Here is a 16,284-nt window from a genome sequence, read left to right as displayed (position 1 = left end):
CAGGTCCCTGGTTGAGGGCACACGAGAGACAACCACACATCGATGTTTCTCTCCCTCTCTTTCTCCCTTCCTTCCCCTCTAAAAATAAATTAATTAAATCTTTAAAAAAATTATCTCCTGTTGAACAGAAAATTGTTGTATGTCAAACACTTGGGGCGCACAGCTTTTGCCCTCAGGTAGCTTGTTTCAGAGACTGTTCTTCACGAGTGTGAGTCCCTCCAAGACCACGACCCTGGGAGGGAGCTGCCAGGCAGGCCGACAGCTTGGCCTTCCCAGAGGCTGCGCCTTACTGCGCGAGCCTTGCAGAGAATCTGCTGAGCACTTCATTTTGTGGGTGTTGACCCCGGTGGGCCCTTTAGAACTCGGTTTCTCCTGTACCCCCGTGTGCCCCCGGGAGTGCTGTCAGTGCCGGCCGCGTTCTCTTTCAGTGCCTGAGCAATACTGCGCCCCTGACGGACTACTTCCTCGATGATGAGTACGAGGCCGAAGTCAACAGAGACAACCCTCTGGGGATGAAGGGGGAGATCGCAGAGGCCTACGCAGAGCTCATTAAACAGATGTGGTCTGGAAGGGACGCTCATGTGGTCCCTCGCACGTTCAAAGTAGGTTGATACATGTCCTTTTTCCCTCGTTTTTATTTTTTTATTTTTGGAGTGGGTAGTTTCATGTAGTAATGAGGCGTTCCTTGCGTTTTGGGATTAAGAGGGACCCTGAGACTAAAAACACCACACGATCAGATTCTTCTTTTCTGTTCGTCAGCCGTTCAGCACACACTTACCTTAAGTGACCGCAGCCCCCACCTCTGGTTGCTCGGAATGCTGTACTCTGTGGTACCAGTCTTCCCATGGCCAGCAGCTTAAGCCAGGCCATAAAAATTCAATTTCATTCCCAGTATCATCTGAAGGCTACTCCCCGGTTCTCTGGGCCTGGAACCTGCCCCCCCCACCCCACCCCCGTGGTTTGAGTTGGGCCCCCTACGTCAGGAATGGGGTTGGCATTTGTGGAAGGTGCCGTGAGGGGCAGTGAAGGAAGACTGCGGAGGAGGTGGGCAGACTGCAGCGGGTGCTGGGCTCCTTGGGCTTCCCGTTGACCCAAACGTTCTTCCCTGCTGGCGGGGACGTGCCTTGCCTCCACATTTTGAAATCTGAGAAATCCTATTGTGCCTGCACCTTGGGGTTCCAGGAGCCTTTGTGAAGCACACGGATGACAAAAGAGGCATGTTTCTTATTCAAGGAGGAGTAAGGAATAGCACCGTAGCTCAGTGGGAAAATTAGAACCTTGGGTGGTGTATTGAAATTGAAAGCTAATTCTTTCTATCCCCATGGCCACATCAATTCCTGGGAAATATATGTAAGTTACTATTCACATTCTAAATCATGAAGAGACTAGAATTGGGTAACAACACATTGGGTTGAAGCTAATGCAAACAGACAACTCTCAGACGGTATTAGGGTTATTGGGGGCACTGCGGAGCTTCCCCGATGGTGGACAGCTCTCTGCACTGTCTGGTATGTAGCCACCAGCCACTTGAAAATTGGTTAGGGTGGACAAGGACCTAAATTTTTAGTTGTATTTAATTTTAATTAATTTAAGTCTAAGTAGCCACATATGGTTGGTGGCTCCGCGGTGAGGTGTAGGGGTAGGGCAAGGGCTCTCCAACGGCAGGTGCATCAGAGTCTCTGGAGGTTAACACAGACCACTGGACCCATCCCCAGAGTTGCTGATCCTGCAGGTCTGGGGGCCTGAGAATGTGCATTTCTGACAAGCTCCACGGTGAAGCCGATACCACTGGTTGGGGAGCACACTCTGAGGATAACCGGTGTACATCAGTGCAAGGCAGACAGTTTTAGTTAGGGGTCGGGGGGGTGGTACGTTCTGGAAGATTCCTCTGGCTGATGCAGATACCATTTGTAAAGTTCTTAGGGAGACTGAACCAAAGAAGGAAGTTGGAGAGGCATTTGTGTTAGGACTGAGGAGGTGTGGCTGTTCAGGGTGCCACCCTTTGTCCTTATAGGGCAGTGGCCAGGCTCCAGATCCGCTGTCACCCGGCTCTTGAGAGCCTTCTCTCTGGTGAGGACTGCCATCCCCTTAGGCCCCTGAGGAAATACTCGGGTTTGTCCACCAGATGGAGTTCTTTACTGTCCCAGCTGACTCTAAAAAGCTGTTTCTGACAACAGTTCCCCATCTGACCTCACTGGTTCTGTGTATCTCATGCCTTCCCATGTGGTTGCTTCTGTCATAGACTCAAGTGGGGCGGTTCGCCCCTCAGTTTTCCGGCTACCAGCAGCAAGACTCTCAGGAGCTGTTAGCCTTCCTTCTAGACGGGCTGCACGAAGATCTAAACCGGGTGAAGAAGAAGCCCTACCTGGAGCTGAAGGATGCCAACGGGCGGCCAGACGGGGTATGTGCTGTTAGGAGTTCGGAACGACAGTCTCCCAAAGAAGCTGTCTTCTAGTGAGAGTGGCCGGGCACCCTTCGGTCCTTTTGCGCGCTGGTCCCAGGGCCCTGGTCGCCCTTGCTGCTGACGGTGTGGGCGTGGGTTCTGGTGGAGAGACGCACGCTAGGCCCGAAGGGCTGACTCAGGTCGCTTCTGCTGCTTCCTCTTGGCTTCTTCACGTTGGAGTCCATTTGGTGTAATTTCACTGTGGTGACACGGAGACGGGGGCACTCTGAAAACTCTGAGGTGCCTGGCGTGGGCTTTTCAGGTTATTACTGCTTTCATTAAAATCCATCTGTGATTATTAAAATAGTGCTATTAATATTACTAGGGTACTTACACTTTTTACCTTGACTTTCTGATCTATGAAAAGGGAATTTAGTATATAAGTTACCCTACCACAGTGGGATGATCAATATGAATACTTTAAGTTAGTATTTGCATCTTAAAGGAAAACCGTGAGTGGGCTAAACTGTAAGTTAAAACCCCACTGAAGGGACTTTGGAGCATGGGAGACCCTTTAGGAGGCAGGCCTTGCCCTGGTCAAGTCCATGTGCCCACAGTGCTCTCTGTCTGTGCTTCCCATCAAAGGACAGACAGACGGGCCTTGCCTCCTTGGAGTCTGTGTCAACACTAAGTGTGTGGTTGGGCACAGAGCTGGCATGTGGTGGGAGTGTGGTCCACCAAGAGCCCTCCCAGGCCTGGCTGGCCTGGACCAGGTTCTTGGCTGTACAGACTGCCTCATGGTCTGTCTCAGATGCATTTTAAAAAACCGTTATTTATTTTTAGCGAGAGGGGAAGGGAGGGAGAAAGAAAGGGAGAGAAATATCAATCACATCAATTGGTTGCCTCTCGTACGTGCCCTGACTGGGGACCAGACCTGCAACCCCGGCATGTGCCCTGACTGGGAATCGAACCGGTGACCTTTTGCTTTGCAGGATGGCATCCAACTAACTGAGCCACACCGGTCAGGGCCCATTTTAGATTTTGCTGAGAATCATTTTGGATGATAAAGGACTGAGGGGCATTGAGAGTGTCTTCTTTAATCCCTTCTCTTTTCTTCCAGGTGGTCGCAAAGGAAGCCTGGGAGAATCATCGGTTGAGGAATGATTCTGTGATTGTGGATACATTTCATGGCCTCTTCAAATCTACTTTGGTTTGCCCAGAGTGTGCTAAGGTTTCTGTGACCTTTGATCCATTTTGCTATCTAACTCTCCCGCTGCCCTTGAAGAAAGATCGAGTGATGGAGGTCTTCCTGGTTCCTGCTGACCCTCGCTGCAGACCTATTCAGGTAGGAGACGTGGCGTCCTCGCGGTGCTCCTCGTTGTGAATGGTCTCTAGGGTGGCGCTGCTCCCTCTCCTGCGTCAGAAGCTCCGCCAGCTGCCACCGAAACCCCTTGGCACTCGCCTGAGTGTGTGCCCTTGGCCTCCATCACACCTGTGTGAACCTGTATCATTCAAGGCCTATTGTGAAGGTCATGGAGACTTCTCTGTCACTTCTTCCCCATGCTCCATTTATTTGACCAAAGTAGCCTGACTGATCTGCTAAGTGGTCCTTGAATCTGAAGGTCTGGGAATCAGAAGCAGGTCAGGTTCACTCCTAAGTCAGCTAGGAGAGCTTGGCCAGGAAAAAAAGCCAGAGGAGAGGTGTGCCCAGCGGGTCTAAGTGATGGCTCCCGGCATGACTGTACTGCACAGTTCCCTGGCATTAGTTTCTTCATCTATAAGGAAAGATGACATGTAGGACCAGTTGGCAATTATATGATTTTAACAGTTCTTTGCAGAATAGAACAGAATAGAATAGAATAAAGAATTAAGTAAAGCAGTGATTCGGAGGGAAAGAGTTGGCCCAGCGCCTGTGCTGCTGCCCGAATAGAGAGGCAGGTGCTGGTGCAGACGACCTGCCTGTTGGCTTCGCTGGCCTCTTGTCGGAGCCCTGACCTCACCACACTACACGTTTCTGGGAGGCCACCTCTGCCCTCTGAGACACTCACTCTTCCCGGCTCACCTCCCACTCTGTGGAGCACCCTCGTCTCACCCTCCCTGCCTCTCCCTTGCAGCACCGTGTGATTGTGCCGCTGATGGGGGCCGTGTCTGACCTGTGCGAGGCTCTCTCCAGGCTGTGTGGCGTCGCTGTGGAAAACGTAAGGCAGGGCGGTCAGTTTCCCTCAGCCGGGTAGGGGCACTTCATAGTCCTTTGGAGTTTGTTTTCAACCTTGTGGCTGCTTTGGGGGGTAGTTCTTACTGGCCAGTGCAATGTGGTTATATCCGATGCCTCGGGACCCCTGGCCCTCGCTCACTCTGTGCTATGGCTGAGACCACCCCTTCCGGACCCAGTCTGGGGAACACCATCTTTCTTCCTTTCTTTTAAAGATTGTATTTATTTTTAGAGAGAGGGGAAGGGAAGGAGAAAGAGAGGGAGAGAAACATCTATCAGTTGCCTCTTGCATGCCCCTAATTGGGGACCTGGCCCGCAACCCAGGCCTGTGCCCTGACTGGGAATAGGACCAGCGACCTTTTGTTTCGCAGACCATCGCTCAGTGCACTGAGCACACCAGCCAGGGCCGGGGAACACCATCGTTCCTCTGTTGGGGTCACATTAGCCGTGACCAGAAGACCAGCGTAGGGCTCTGCTCCCAGCTCTGCCACCCCTTCCTATAATCTCTCCCATAATATGAGAAGGTGTAAGTTCTTTCCTGCCCTAAACCCTGCAAGCCTGTGGAGTGACATTGTGGTGTTCTTGATGGAAGTCTTTAAAGGACAACTGGCCCTCTTGGAGGCGGGCAGAGTGAAGCCCTCCCTTTGCATGAGGAGCTCTTAGATGCTCCCAGCCCTCCCTTGTCCCAGCCCTGGTCAGTGCCCAAGGTCCTCCTCTCCTTGTACCCCTGCTGGTCTCAGGCAGTTGTGGTGCTTAGGGGTCGGTCTGTCCGCTGTGTGCTGAGGTTGCTTGGAGCCTTCTGGCCCCGCGGACGCTGCAGAGGCTTCCCGATGACAACGGGTCTCTGGTCAGCGCTCATCCCCCCATTACCAGCCTTGACTCCCAGGGCGGGCCCCCTCGGGAGCCTCGGGCAGGTGTGGCCAGCATGTCTTGCTGGTGGCGGCCACACTGCTCTCCCTTGGGCCTCAGCCCCTGGGCTCTGGAGGCCCAGTTTCTGTCGTTTGCTCCGAGGTTTGAAGTACTCTTAATCCGTCCTGTAATCTTTCTGCTGCTGTTGCTTCTCACTTAGATGGTGGTCACAGATGTGTATAATCACCGGTTCCACAAAATTTTCCAAATGGATGAAGATTTAAGCCACATCATGCCCCGGGATGACATCTTTGTGTGAGTACTCAGTGGTTTTTCTGCCGGGTCACAGGAAGCGTCCTAGAGACTTTGCCTTCTTGGTGTCTCCAGAGCAGAAATTCTGGCGGTCGGTGGCCATGTTGATCTGCCCTGATCCCTGGGTGTGCAAGAGGTGGGTGTTGGGGAGCTGTGGGTGGCCGCATGTGCTAAGCACCTCCTGGCCCTTCAGAGCCAGACATTCCAGAAAACTCTCGGCATGAACACAGCCTTTTGTCCATAGCTGCCACCTGTTAAGGAGGCCTGTTCAGGGGTCCTGCAGAAGGCCCTGCTGTTAGAAACGCTTTTCTCAGGAAGAGTCCCAGCTGTGTGAGGGACCGTGGGTGGGAAGGCAGGAGGAGGAATGTCCAGAGGGTCTTGTCCTTTCTGTGCCACAGGCAGCGGCTCCTGTGCCTGGTGCCACTCGGAGTGACAGAGAGGGTGGGTTTAAAGTGTCCTTTTCAGCTCTAGCGTTCTGTGAGCTCTGAGATTCAGTTGTCTTATCCCCGTTGGGACGGTACCCTCTGACCTCAGCTGGTCTCCTCAGCCCCTCCCACATCCTCCTGCTTCAAGGCTGCTGCTTGTGATTTTGTGTCTGTCCCTCTCCCAGGGGGTGGGGTGGAGTGCGAGCTTGCCTGCGCTCCCAGACAGCCCCTTACCCAGGGAGTTTGGGGACCCCACCCATCTGTGGCTCCCTTATTTCCTCTCACTCAGTAACTTGCCTCTGCTGAAGGCTTTTTAGATTTTTTGGTTTTTATCCTCAACTGAGGACATTATTTCATTGCTTTTAGAGAGAGGAAGGGAGAGAAACATCGGTTGGTTGCCTCCCATACGCACCCAGACCGGGGCTTATATGCACCCAAATTGGGGATCAGGGATCAAATACGCAACCTAGGTATGTGCCCTGACCGGGAATCAAACCCGCAACCTTTCGGTTATGGACACGCTCCAACCAACTGAGCCACACCGGCCAGGGCTGGTTTTTGTTGTTGAGTGAGGAATGCACCACACAAAAGAGGCCTTCCCTTCCCTTTACGTTTTCACCTTGTAACGAACTTCTCAGTCACTCTAAAAGGAGGGGTTCTTGACCACGCCCATGGCTCTAGTTCTGTTCTCGCTTGCAGCTTGCACGTACGGCCCCCCTGCTCACAGCCATCTTCCCCCACTTCATAAATGGAGGGCGCCAGGGCTCATGCTGGGCCGCAGGGCTAGGGCCTGTCTATTTCTGACCCCAAGTCCTTAACACAGCCGCCCTCTATTCTGAAACTAATATTTGTACGCACCTGAGCCGAGAAGAAATGGGCATCATGCCGTGGGGAGGCTGACAAACTACTGTCTATGAAGGAAATTTCAGAGGGCTTGAGGGCCAACCAGCAGGAAAGCAAATCGTTTTAAAGATGAGTTGGTAATTGTCTTATGAAAACTCCGTAGTAGCATCTAAGACTTTCTGAGCACGCGGTGCGCTGTGCTAGTAAGTTACTACTTCTCCCCAGTGCACTGAAGGTGGGTAATTGTGTTGTCTGTTGAGTAAACAGGCTTGGAAGTGAGGGCTCTTAGCCTGGTCACAGCAGCCAGAAACGGGCAGGCGCAGACCTGGAACCTCGACCAGCCTTTCTCCAAAGCCTGGTTCTTGACCTTGATGTTGGACCGCTGGGTTCTTACCTTAGAGCACACTTTGGACATTTTTCTGAGTTTTTTTAGAACTCCTGAATCAACTACAACCAAGACTGTATGCCAGTCATCTGGGGAGGGATGTGCGTGTTTTTGTGTTTATAGTTTTCAAAAAATTGCATCAGTAAGGTTGTGTCTCCCCTCTGGGGAGAGGGAAAGACTACAGTCGGTTGCCAGCAGTTTTGGTAACATCTGTTCCAGGATAGAACGTCTATGAATCTCCTTAGTCCCATGTATTCACTAAGTGAGGCACATTTTTTGAAATCATTGATTTGTATTTAGCAGTTTCTTTGGTTATCTCTGATTTTTTAAAAATTAGATATGATTCTTCAGTGTTTTTGAACAAAGATGGCAAGCAATTTGTTTTGCAAATTTGCTTCATCATTTGAAATAAAAGTGTTTGGTTGGTAATCTAGGCGTACATCCTTGTGTGATGTTTTGTTTCATTAAAGGGTAGGGCACTGGGAATGCCTTTTTAAAAGTAGAACTCCTTGGTGACAAAAGTTGAACTTGGTGGCCAGGCCCCCTGTGTGCCTTTTGTGCCTGCAGTGATGGTCCCGATGGCAGCCATCGTCTGTGCTGAGTCCCAGTTGAAGGACCACAGGGTTTGAGGCCATGGGTGGGGAAGGGGGCTCGCGTGAGCCCTGAGTCCCGGGTTGTGTAGGCCTGCGCTGTGCTGGTAGTCGCCCTCCTTGGGGCCGGCCTCTAGAACCGCCGTGAAAATGGTTTCTCTGCCTTTCGTGCTAAAGTGTACTCTGTCCCAGTCACCACAGCCTTGGCCATCCCGTGGCTGCCCCGCAGACTCTGTTGCTCACGAGTCCTGCCCTGAATGTGTCCTCTGTGTGATTACACAGGCACGAGGTCTGCAGCACCTCCGCGGACGGGTCGGAATGCATCACGCTGCCAGTCTACTTCAGGGAGAGGAAAACCCGGCCATCGAGCACGTCCTCCGGGGCGGTGCTCTACGGGCAGCCGCTGCTGGTGTCTGTTCCCAAGCACAAGCTCACCCTCAAGTTTCTGTACCAGGCCGTGTGTGAGCGCATCAGGTTGGTGGCAGGGACATGAGCTGCTTGTTATCCGAACTCAGTACAGCCCGGCGGCAGTAGTGACCGCCCCCTGCGGAGTGCCCGTGTTGGGTCCGTACGCACACTTCCGTTAGGGATGCAGCTGTGCCAGCCCCTGCGCGGGCCAGGTCCGTGCTGCTGGGCCAGGGCCCCTGGCACGGCTTAGGCACCATGAGGCTGGGCACCTAAGCCTCCTCTTGTCCCTGGAGTCATGTCTGTCACACTTGTCAGTCACTTGTTTTAGGGCGTGTAGTGCTTTTATTACATTTTGTATTTGAATAAAATTTTTAAGTATTCCACTGTCATTGTGAAGTTGATAATGTTACCGAGAAATATTTTTTTAAATGTTGGTGCCGCCTGACATTTATGGAAAGCTTGAAACAGACTTTCTTGGAGTCTTCAGTGACTTGGTAGCTAAACATTTTATCTCTTCGTTTCCTCTTAATTTCTTATTTTTTTAAAGATTTTATTTATTTTTTAGAGAGGGGAAGGGAGAGAAAGAGAGGGAGAAACTTCAGTGTGTGAGAGATACATTATCGGTTGCCTCTCGCACACCCCCAGTTGGGGACCTGGTGCACAACCCAGGCATGTGCCCTGACCAGGAATCAAACCAGCAACCCTCTGGTTCACAGTCTGGCACTCAACCTACTGATCCACCAGCCAGGGCCATAACATGATTTTAAAGCCCTTTTATTTATACATAAGTTGCTTTGTGAATACCTGAATATATAAATTATGAACTGTCTCTAGGTGAGTAGTGGAGAAAAATCCAGTAATGTTACAACTAACAACCTTTTCTTTCTGTTTTCAAGCCGTTACATAAAACAGCCACTGCCTGATGAGTCTGGCAGCTCACCCTTGGAGCCCGGGGCCTGCAGTGGCTCCAGGGACAGCTGTGAAGGTGAGTGCTTGCCACGCTGTGGGACTGGGACTGACTGAAGCCCCCCTGACCTCCCTCTTCTTCCAAAGGTGTTGCACACGTCGGGAGAAGGAGGCTCAGAGGCTGGGTGGGGCTCTGCGTGGGGAGCAGACCTGGGATCCCACTCTGCTGGTGTCCGCTGTCCAAGTTTGGCACCTCGAGGAATCCTCTTAGACATGTAGGCTGGGTTCACCTCTGGCCGACTGAGCCTGGAGGATTAAGTGATTTACCCATGGTCCTGAGACAGAGTCCGGATTTCATTCTGATCTGTTGGGATTGCAAAGCAGGTGCTTTTCCAGCATTTGCCTGCTTCCCGGACCTGGGCTCTATCCACCCTGACCTCTATCCATGGAGCTGTTTTCTCAGTCCCACCACCGGGTGCCCATCCTAGTGGTGCGGCACTGCCCCTGAGGAGGGAGGACAGGCGTCTTTGCCACCCAATCAGGAGGCAGAGAGGTTCTCCTGGGCGTTTCTTCGTGGAAACTAGAGGTAGTGGCTGACTAGACAGCCCCTGCTGTGGGAGAGACGAGCGCCCACAGTTCCCAAAGGCAGCGGGATGGGCTTGTCAGGAAACCGTCCTCCATTGGCAAGTGCCCAGAAGCTCATCCCTGACCAAGGAGCTGTGTCTGACCTGCATTGTGGCTGTCACTTTCTTTTGGGGGCCTGATTGACTGCATTTACTCCTGTAAAACTGTAAATGTCCTCCAAGTTAGTGCTGTGATTTCTCATTTGTAAATCCAAATGCCCAGATTCCTCCAAGACATGGACAGTTCCTGAAAGTGGGATTGATGTTAAAGATAATGACCGCAGGCTCTGGCTCCAGTGGGTGCTCCGCACTGTTGTTGGCGTTTTAGTTTGAACTTTGGTTGTAGTCATATCCTTATTCTTGCCCAGAGTAGTCTGTCCTCGCCCCGCACTGCCCTGGGCTGCCCCCCTCCTTCCCATGAGGGCTCCCAGAGCAGACCGGCCTCGCCTCAGGGTTTCCATTTCTGGTGACATCCCCCCAAATATATCAACGTTATAATTGCCCTGTGACTATTTTTTAGAAGATTTGATTTCTTTTTAGAGAGGGCAAGGGAGGAAGAGAGGGAGAGGAACATTGATGTGAGAGAGAGACATCCACCGGTTGCCTCTCATTCACACCCTGACTGGGGACTGAACCTGCGAGCCAGGCACGTGCCCTGACTGGGAACGGAACAGCAACCCTTTGCTTTGCGGGACAGCGCTCAACCCACTGAGCCGCTCCAGGGTTGAGCGCACGGTCAGGGTTCCCCTGTGACTTTTACGTGGCCTGTTGCAGTTGTCCTCAATCTTTGCTGAAATTACTTATCCGATGGCTTAACTTTTCCCTCCCTGTGCTCAGCAACGGGAAATCTGGTGATTATGTTCCTGGGTCTTTTTGCTTTTCTTTTCCTTTTTCTTAGAGAAGAGGGTAAGGGAGAGAAACATTGATGTGTGGTTGCCTCTTGCACGCCTCCAACTGGGGACCTGGCCCACAGCCCAGGCATGTGCCCTGATTGGGAATTGAACCAGTGACCCTTTGGTTTGCAGGCTGTGCTCTCTCTACCCACTGAGCCACACCAGCCAGGGTCATGCATCTTTTTATTCTCTGGAAACCGATGGGAAATTTACTCATCAACTTGTCTTTAAAATGCCTATTAAAACTCTTGAAACTCAGCAATCACAAAGGAAGAAAGAAAAAGAAAGGCTATGTGTGTCCTTGGGACCCAGCATGGCACCTGTACCTGAGAGACACTCAGTAAATACTAGTGGAAGGGACAGGACAGTAGGCACGTGTTTCTTGTGGCGGCACTTAAGAGTTTCACTGAGCATTTGTGTTTATTATAATACTTTTACATTTTTTATTGATTTGTTTTGAGAGAGAGAAGCATTGATTTGTTGTTTCATTTATTTCTGCATTCCTTATATGTGCCCTGATCAGAGATAGAACCTGCACCCTTGGCACCTTGGTGAACTGGGACAACACTTTAACCAGTTGAGCTGCCTGGCCAGGGCTGTGTTTAATATTTAAAAGTTGACTTTTAAACTGCATTACTCAGTACACTGTCTTCTTGAGTGCTAAGTATGTGTTTCATTTTGGTCCTTTTCTCTCTGTGGGCCTCATGATGAAGCCGAGAGGGTGGGACTCTGTAGGGTGAAGCCCAGTAAACTACTAAGTGGTGAGGGGCCCACATTTAGGACTGGCAGGGCCGCTGACTCACTCTGCACTCTTGGGGGACTTGCTGCACCTCTCTGGGCCTCTGCTTCCTCAGCACGGAATAGCAGTGCTCGTCCTGCCTGTCTTCCCGGGTTGTGGGGGACACACCTTCAAGTGCCTTGTAAATGCAGAAGTAGGTGTAGTTCCCATACACAGGACGAAATCTGGAAGGAAGTACCACAGTTAGGTGTTAAGTAAATTTGTACCATTGACATGGTGGCAAATTCTATACCCGTGATTTTTTATTTGTGTCCCAGGAGAAGACGAAGAAGAAATGGAGCATCTGGAGGAAGGCAAAGAGCAGCTTTCAGAAACCGAAAGCAGCTGGGAGGATGAGCTGGAAAATGACCATGGGGTGACCACCCAGAAGAAGGTCAAAGGCTGGTCCTTCCCCAAAAAGCTTTTTACCTTCAGCCTTGTGAACTCCTATGGAACAGCTGACATAAATTCACTTGCAACAGATGGAAAACTACTTAAACTCAATTGTAAGCACTTTTTCTGACCCTTCAAACCAGGTTTTATGGGGATCTAGGACCTATTTGAAAACCCTTGCTCTCAGTACTTACTATTGGGCTTTCGTGATCTCCGTGGAGCTCTGAAAACATTGTGTTACCCTGGCTTGAAGCTCCCTGAAGACTGTTTCAGCTCTGGCCAGGTAGCTCCATCAGTTAGAGCCTTGTCCTGATACTCCGAGGCTGCAGGTTTGATCCCCAGTCAGGGCACGTACAAGAATCAGCCAATGATGCATCAGTAAGTGGAACAGCAAATTGGTGTTTTCTCTCTCTCCCTCTCCAATCAATAAAATAAAATTAAAACATTTAAAAAGAAGACTGTATCAGACACTGCGCCTGTGCATACACACGCGTACACACCCTCCTTGGAAATCTCTTTTTTGGTCCTTGATGAGTTCTGGTGGAATAAGCCTGCCCTCCACTCCCACCTTCACAGCCTTTGCTCCGGTCGGCCCTCCTGGCTGGCAGCATTTTCCTAACCTTGGTTTGCTCGTGGGAATAATGCAATTTTTCTTTTGTTCCTTAAGGATGCTCATGAAACGTGGCCCACCTAGAGTATAGTCAGGTTTTGTAGGCTTGCTGTTCTCCGGAGCCTGTAATGGGGCCTGTTCTTCAGGCAGAAAGGCCACCCACACAGATGTGTGACGTGTGTGCCAGGCACGGGGCATCGAAGGTGCCTGCACCAGGCAGGAGGGCAGCCGCAAAAGCACGTCTGTCCTCTGGCTTCCTTCCCTGGGGAAGAATCAGCTGGACGTCCTTCAGCACATGAGGGTTCTTTTCTTGGTGTCGTTGGCATACCTCTGTAGCATTTTTTAAATTACGAAATTATTATTGAGAGATTTTTGATCTCCATCTCTCTGTCTCTGCATCTCTCTCTTCTCTGTGCGGCTCCCTTCTCTGTGGTACAGTGCCCTGCATTTCTAGCTATTTTCTGGAACTCCAGTCTGACTCTCAGCTCAGCTTTCTCTCTGTCCCCCTCCCCCAGGCCGTGGTGGGGAAACGTCTCCAGGCAGTGAGCTGGGGCCTGTGGCATCTCCTTGTTTGTTTCCCTCTCTCGGGGATCTTGATCTTGCTCTCCCTAATGTCCAGTGTTTGAAAACGGTGGTTTCATCTGTTTTGTCAGGTTTTCTCGTGGTTTAAGGCAGGAAAGTAATTCTGGTCACTGTTACTCTCATATATATTTTTTTAATCCTCACCCAAGGATACATTTTTACTGGTTTTAGAGAGCAGGGAAGGGAGAGAGAGAGAGAGAGAGAGAGAGAGAAACAGCCGGTTGCCTCTTGTACATACCTCTGATCAGAGATCGAACCGAAAACCTAGGTATCTTCCCTGACCAGGAATTAAACCCACAACCTTTTGGTGTATGGGACGATGCTCCAACTAACTGAGCCACCGTGCCAGGGCCACCAGTGTTACTCCATCTTGACCTACGCCCTTTCAGAATTCTTTATAGTTGGCACCCTTGGAGCTTGTCTGTAACATTGAGGAAATCTTTGCCCTCGGATTTGCCAGCAGTCCAGGGGTTCAGGGTTGGCTGGCTAAAGGCAGAGCCTTGCTCTTGGCAGTGGCTGGTGATGTGTGAGCAGGTGTTAATGGCCCAGCCCGAGGGTGGCCCATCTCACTGCTGTCACCTGAAGTGCCTCCCCTATTGCTGGCCGTTCGGTAATGAGTGGCACTCTGGTCCTCCACAGCTCGATCCACGCTGGCCATGGATTGGGACTCTGAGAGCCGGAGCCTCTATTATGATGAGCAGGAATCTGAGGTAGGTCACTTGGGGTTCCTGGTCAGTGTGTGCTGGTTTCTGCTCTGGATGTGCATTAGGGTCACTGTCAGTTGCACAGCGACTCAACAAGTTATATTTCAGACTGAGGGTGACAAGCACTTACAGATTCTGTCATTCTGTGTTCAGAGGCTCCAGGAAATACGTTATATTCCAGGCACGAGAGCTCGTGAGTTTGCGGCTCAACCTGGATAGCTCTTGTTTCCCCAACGGAGCTCCGCATTTTGTTCCTCCCAGGCCTTTGAGAAGCACGTGAGCATGTTGCAGCCCCAGAAGAAGAAGAAGCCCGCCATGGCCCTGAGAGACTGCATCGAGCTCTTTACCACCATGGAGACGCTTGGGGAATATGACCCCTGGTAGGCACTCCCCTCTCTGGGCAGGGTCACCCTTGGGGCCTGCCGTGGACACAAAACCCCTTGGTTTTTGGACAGCTCACTCTTTCATGTCGCCAACCCCACAACACGGATCTTTCCTTGTGGATCGTGTCTTCTAGACTAAGAAAGCCATCGCCCTATTGTGGAGGGCGGCTTAGAGGCCGTCTGCCTAGCGCCAGAGGGGCGCGGGGGCTGGGCTCTGCCTCCAGGCGCGGTGCCCGCGCGGCGCTGCCTCCCTGCCGCCCTAAGGGGGTCTCCTTTCCCTTCAGGTACTGCCCCAACTGCAAGAAGCACCAGCAGGCCACGAAGAAGTTTGACCTGTGGTCCTTGCCGAAGGTCCTGGTGGTCCACCTCAAACGCTTCTCCTACAGCAAGTACCTGAGGGACAAGCTCGACACAGTCGTGGAGTTCCCGATCAGGTGGGGGCCTGGGCTGCAGGGCTGCTGCTGCGTTTGTTGTGTGACTTACTGGGGTGACACAATAAGGTTTCCCCCCGGCCGGGCCGCTCGGCTGGTTAGAGTGTTGTCCTGGTCGGCCAGGGCTGTGGGTTTGCTCCGTGCTCAGGGCTCATACAGGAATCAGTGGAGGGATGCGTGACTGAGTGAGACGGCAGATGGGCATTTCTCTCTTTCTCTCGCTCTCTCTCTCTCTCCCCCCTACCGCCTCTCCCTCTACCCCCATCTCCTTCTCTCCCCATACCCCCACCCCCCTTTCTAAAATCAATAAATAAGAAAATAAAACATTAAAAAATTACATAGGTTTTAGGTGCACAGTCCCACAGCACGTCACCTGTACACTGTGTTGTGTGCTCTCCACCCCAAGGCAAGTCTCCGTCCGTCACCATTTTGGGCTGCGGTGTTACTGGGAAGATTAAAAAACAGGAGGAAATCTGGGCGCCAGCCGGCAGAGGGTTTCGGCACCAAAGACTAGGCTGCGTTGGGGTGTGTGCTGCTGTGCTCTGAGGGTTGGACTTGGCCTTGCGTCACCTCCCGTCATCCCACCTGTGCGGCCGCTCTCCCACAGAAGCGCTTTCCCAGGCTCGGGTGACGCTGGTCGTGTCTGCCGCCACTGCTGCCTCTCAAGTTTCTCCTGCCACCTGCTTAAACTGGTTTGGCATCTGTCACGCGTCCCAGGGAGCCTGGGCCCAGCGGGATGGCACAAGGCGGCCAGCAAAGGGTCTGCTGGGCGAGCTGGGTTATTGGGGCCGTGGGGGGGGGGGGTGCGCCCCCGCCCTCCTGTCTCCGGATAAGTGAGTCCACAGGGTAGGATTCACTCCACCAAATGCAGTTTTAAAAATGCTTTGCTGGCTGAGGTGGGGTTCGCAGATGTATCTGTTTATCCATGTATAGATGCGTCGGTGGAAGAACCTAGATGGTGGGTATACAGGTATTTGTCAGAAATTTTATTTTAATTTCCTTTTTTATTGTTCTCTTACAGTTGCCCCATCTTCCCCCCTGCCCCGCCCACCTCCCCCTCTCCCACAGTCAGTCCCCACCGTTGTACACGTCCACGGGGTGTTTATACTCGTTCCTTGACTAGACCCTCCCCTTCTTTCCTCCCTTCTCCTCCTCTCCCTCCCCTCTGGTCACTGGCAGCCTGTCCCTGTTTCCATGCCTCTGGTTCTGTTTTGCTCGTTTGTTTTGTTCATTAGGTTCTAAAAATCCGGAACTTTTCACAGATCTGTGTGTCACCCTTGAGCAGGGGCCATGCTAATCTTCTCTGTCGCTCCAATGTTAGTAAATGTGCTGCCGAAGCGATCTCGGAAAATTCTTTTAATTTTTCTGTATCTTTGAAATTTTCAAAATAAAATACGGGAGTAACAGTTTTCTGAGGCCTGTTCTGGTTTAGCGTAACTTCTTGTGACACCAGCTGTAACGCTGACGGTAACGGCCACCTCTGCGGAGTTCCTGCAGCCGCCTCATCTGTGCCCAGGCCCTTCCCCGCCATTTGCTCTGGCATTGGGGTTGCCCGAGCCCGGCCTGCGCCCATC

At 51.8% G+C, this 16,284-nt stretch overlaps 1 protein-coding gene and 1 non-coding gene across 2 annotated transcripts in view; one reads left to right on the top strand and one right to left on the bottom strand.

The window, feature by feature from the left end:
* Positions 1–16,284, top strand: part of USP4 (ubiquitin specific peptidase 4) — a 35,959-nt gene that overhangs the window by 16,591 nt on the left and 3,084 nt on the right. Inside the window, exons 9-19 of the mRNA XM_090284739.1 lie at positions 429–602; positions 2,243–2,401; positions 3,504–3,728; positions 4,498–4,581; positions 5,665–5,759; positions 8,282–8,473; positions 9,304–9,392; positions 11,886–12,113; positions 13,832–13,902; positions 14,158–14,276; positions 14,564–14,713. Of these exons, the coding sequence (XP_090140865.1) occupies positions 429–602; positions 2,243–2,401; positions 3,504–3,728; positions 4,498–4,581; positions 5,665–5,759; positions 8,282–8,473; positions 9,304–9,392; positions 11,886–12,113; positions 13,832–13,902; positions 14,158–14,276; positions 14,564–14,713 (1,586 nt within the window). The remainder of the gene's footprint in view (positions 1–428; positions 603–2,242; positions 2,402–3,503; positions 3,729–4,497; positions 4,582–5,664; positions 5,760–8,281; positions 8,474–9,303; positions 9,393–11,885; positions 12,114–13,831; positions 13,903–14,157; positions 14,277–14,563; positions 14,714–16,284) is intronic.
* Positions 15,951–16,055, bottom strand: LOC150005447 (U6 spliceosomal RNA). Its single transcript, XR_016512492.1, has one exon. It is a non-coding gene; the product is annotated as a U6 spliceosomal RNA (small nuclear RNA).

This window comes from Furipterus horrens, unplaced genomic scaffold (genome assembly GCF_987537825.1).
Source record: "Furipterus horrens unplaced genomic scaffold, mFurHor1.1.pri manual_scaffold_7, whole genome shotgun sequence".
NCBI lineage: Eukaryota > Metazoa > Chordata > Mammalia > Chiroptera > Furipteridae > Furipterus > Furipterus horrens.
This window is presented reverse-complemented; position numbering and strand designations above follow the sequence as displayed.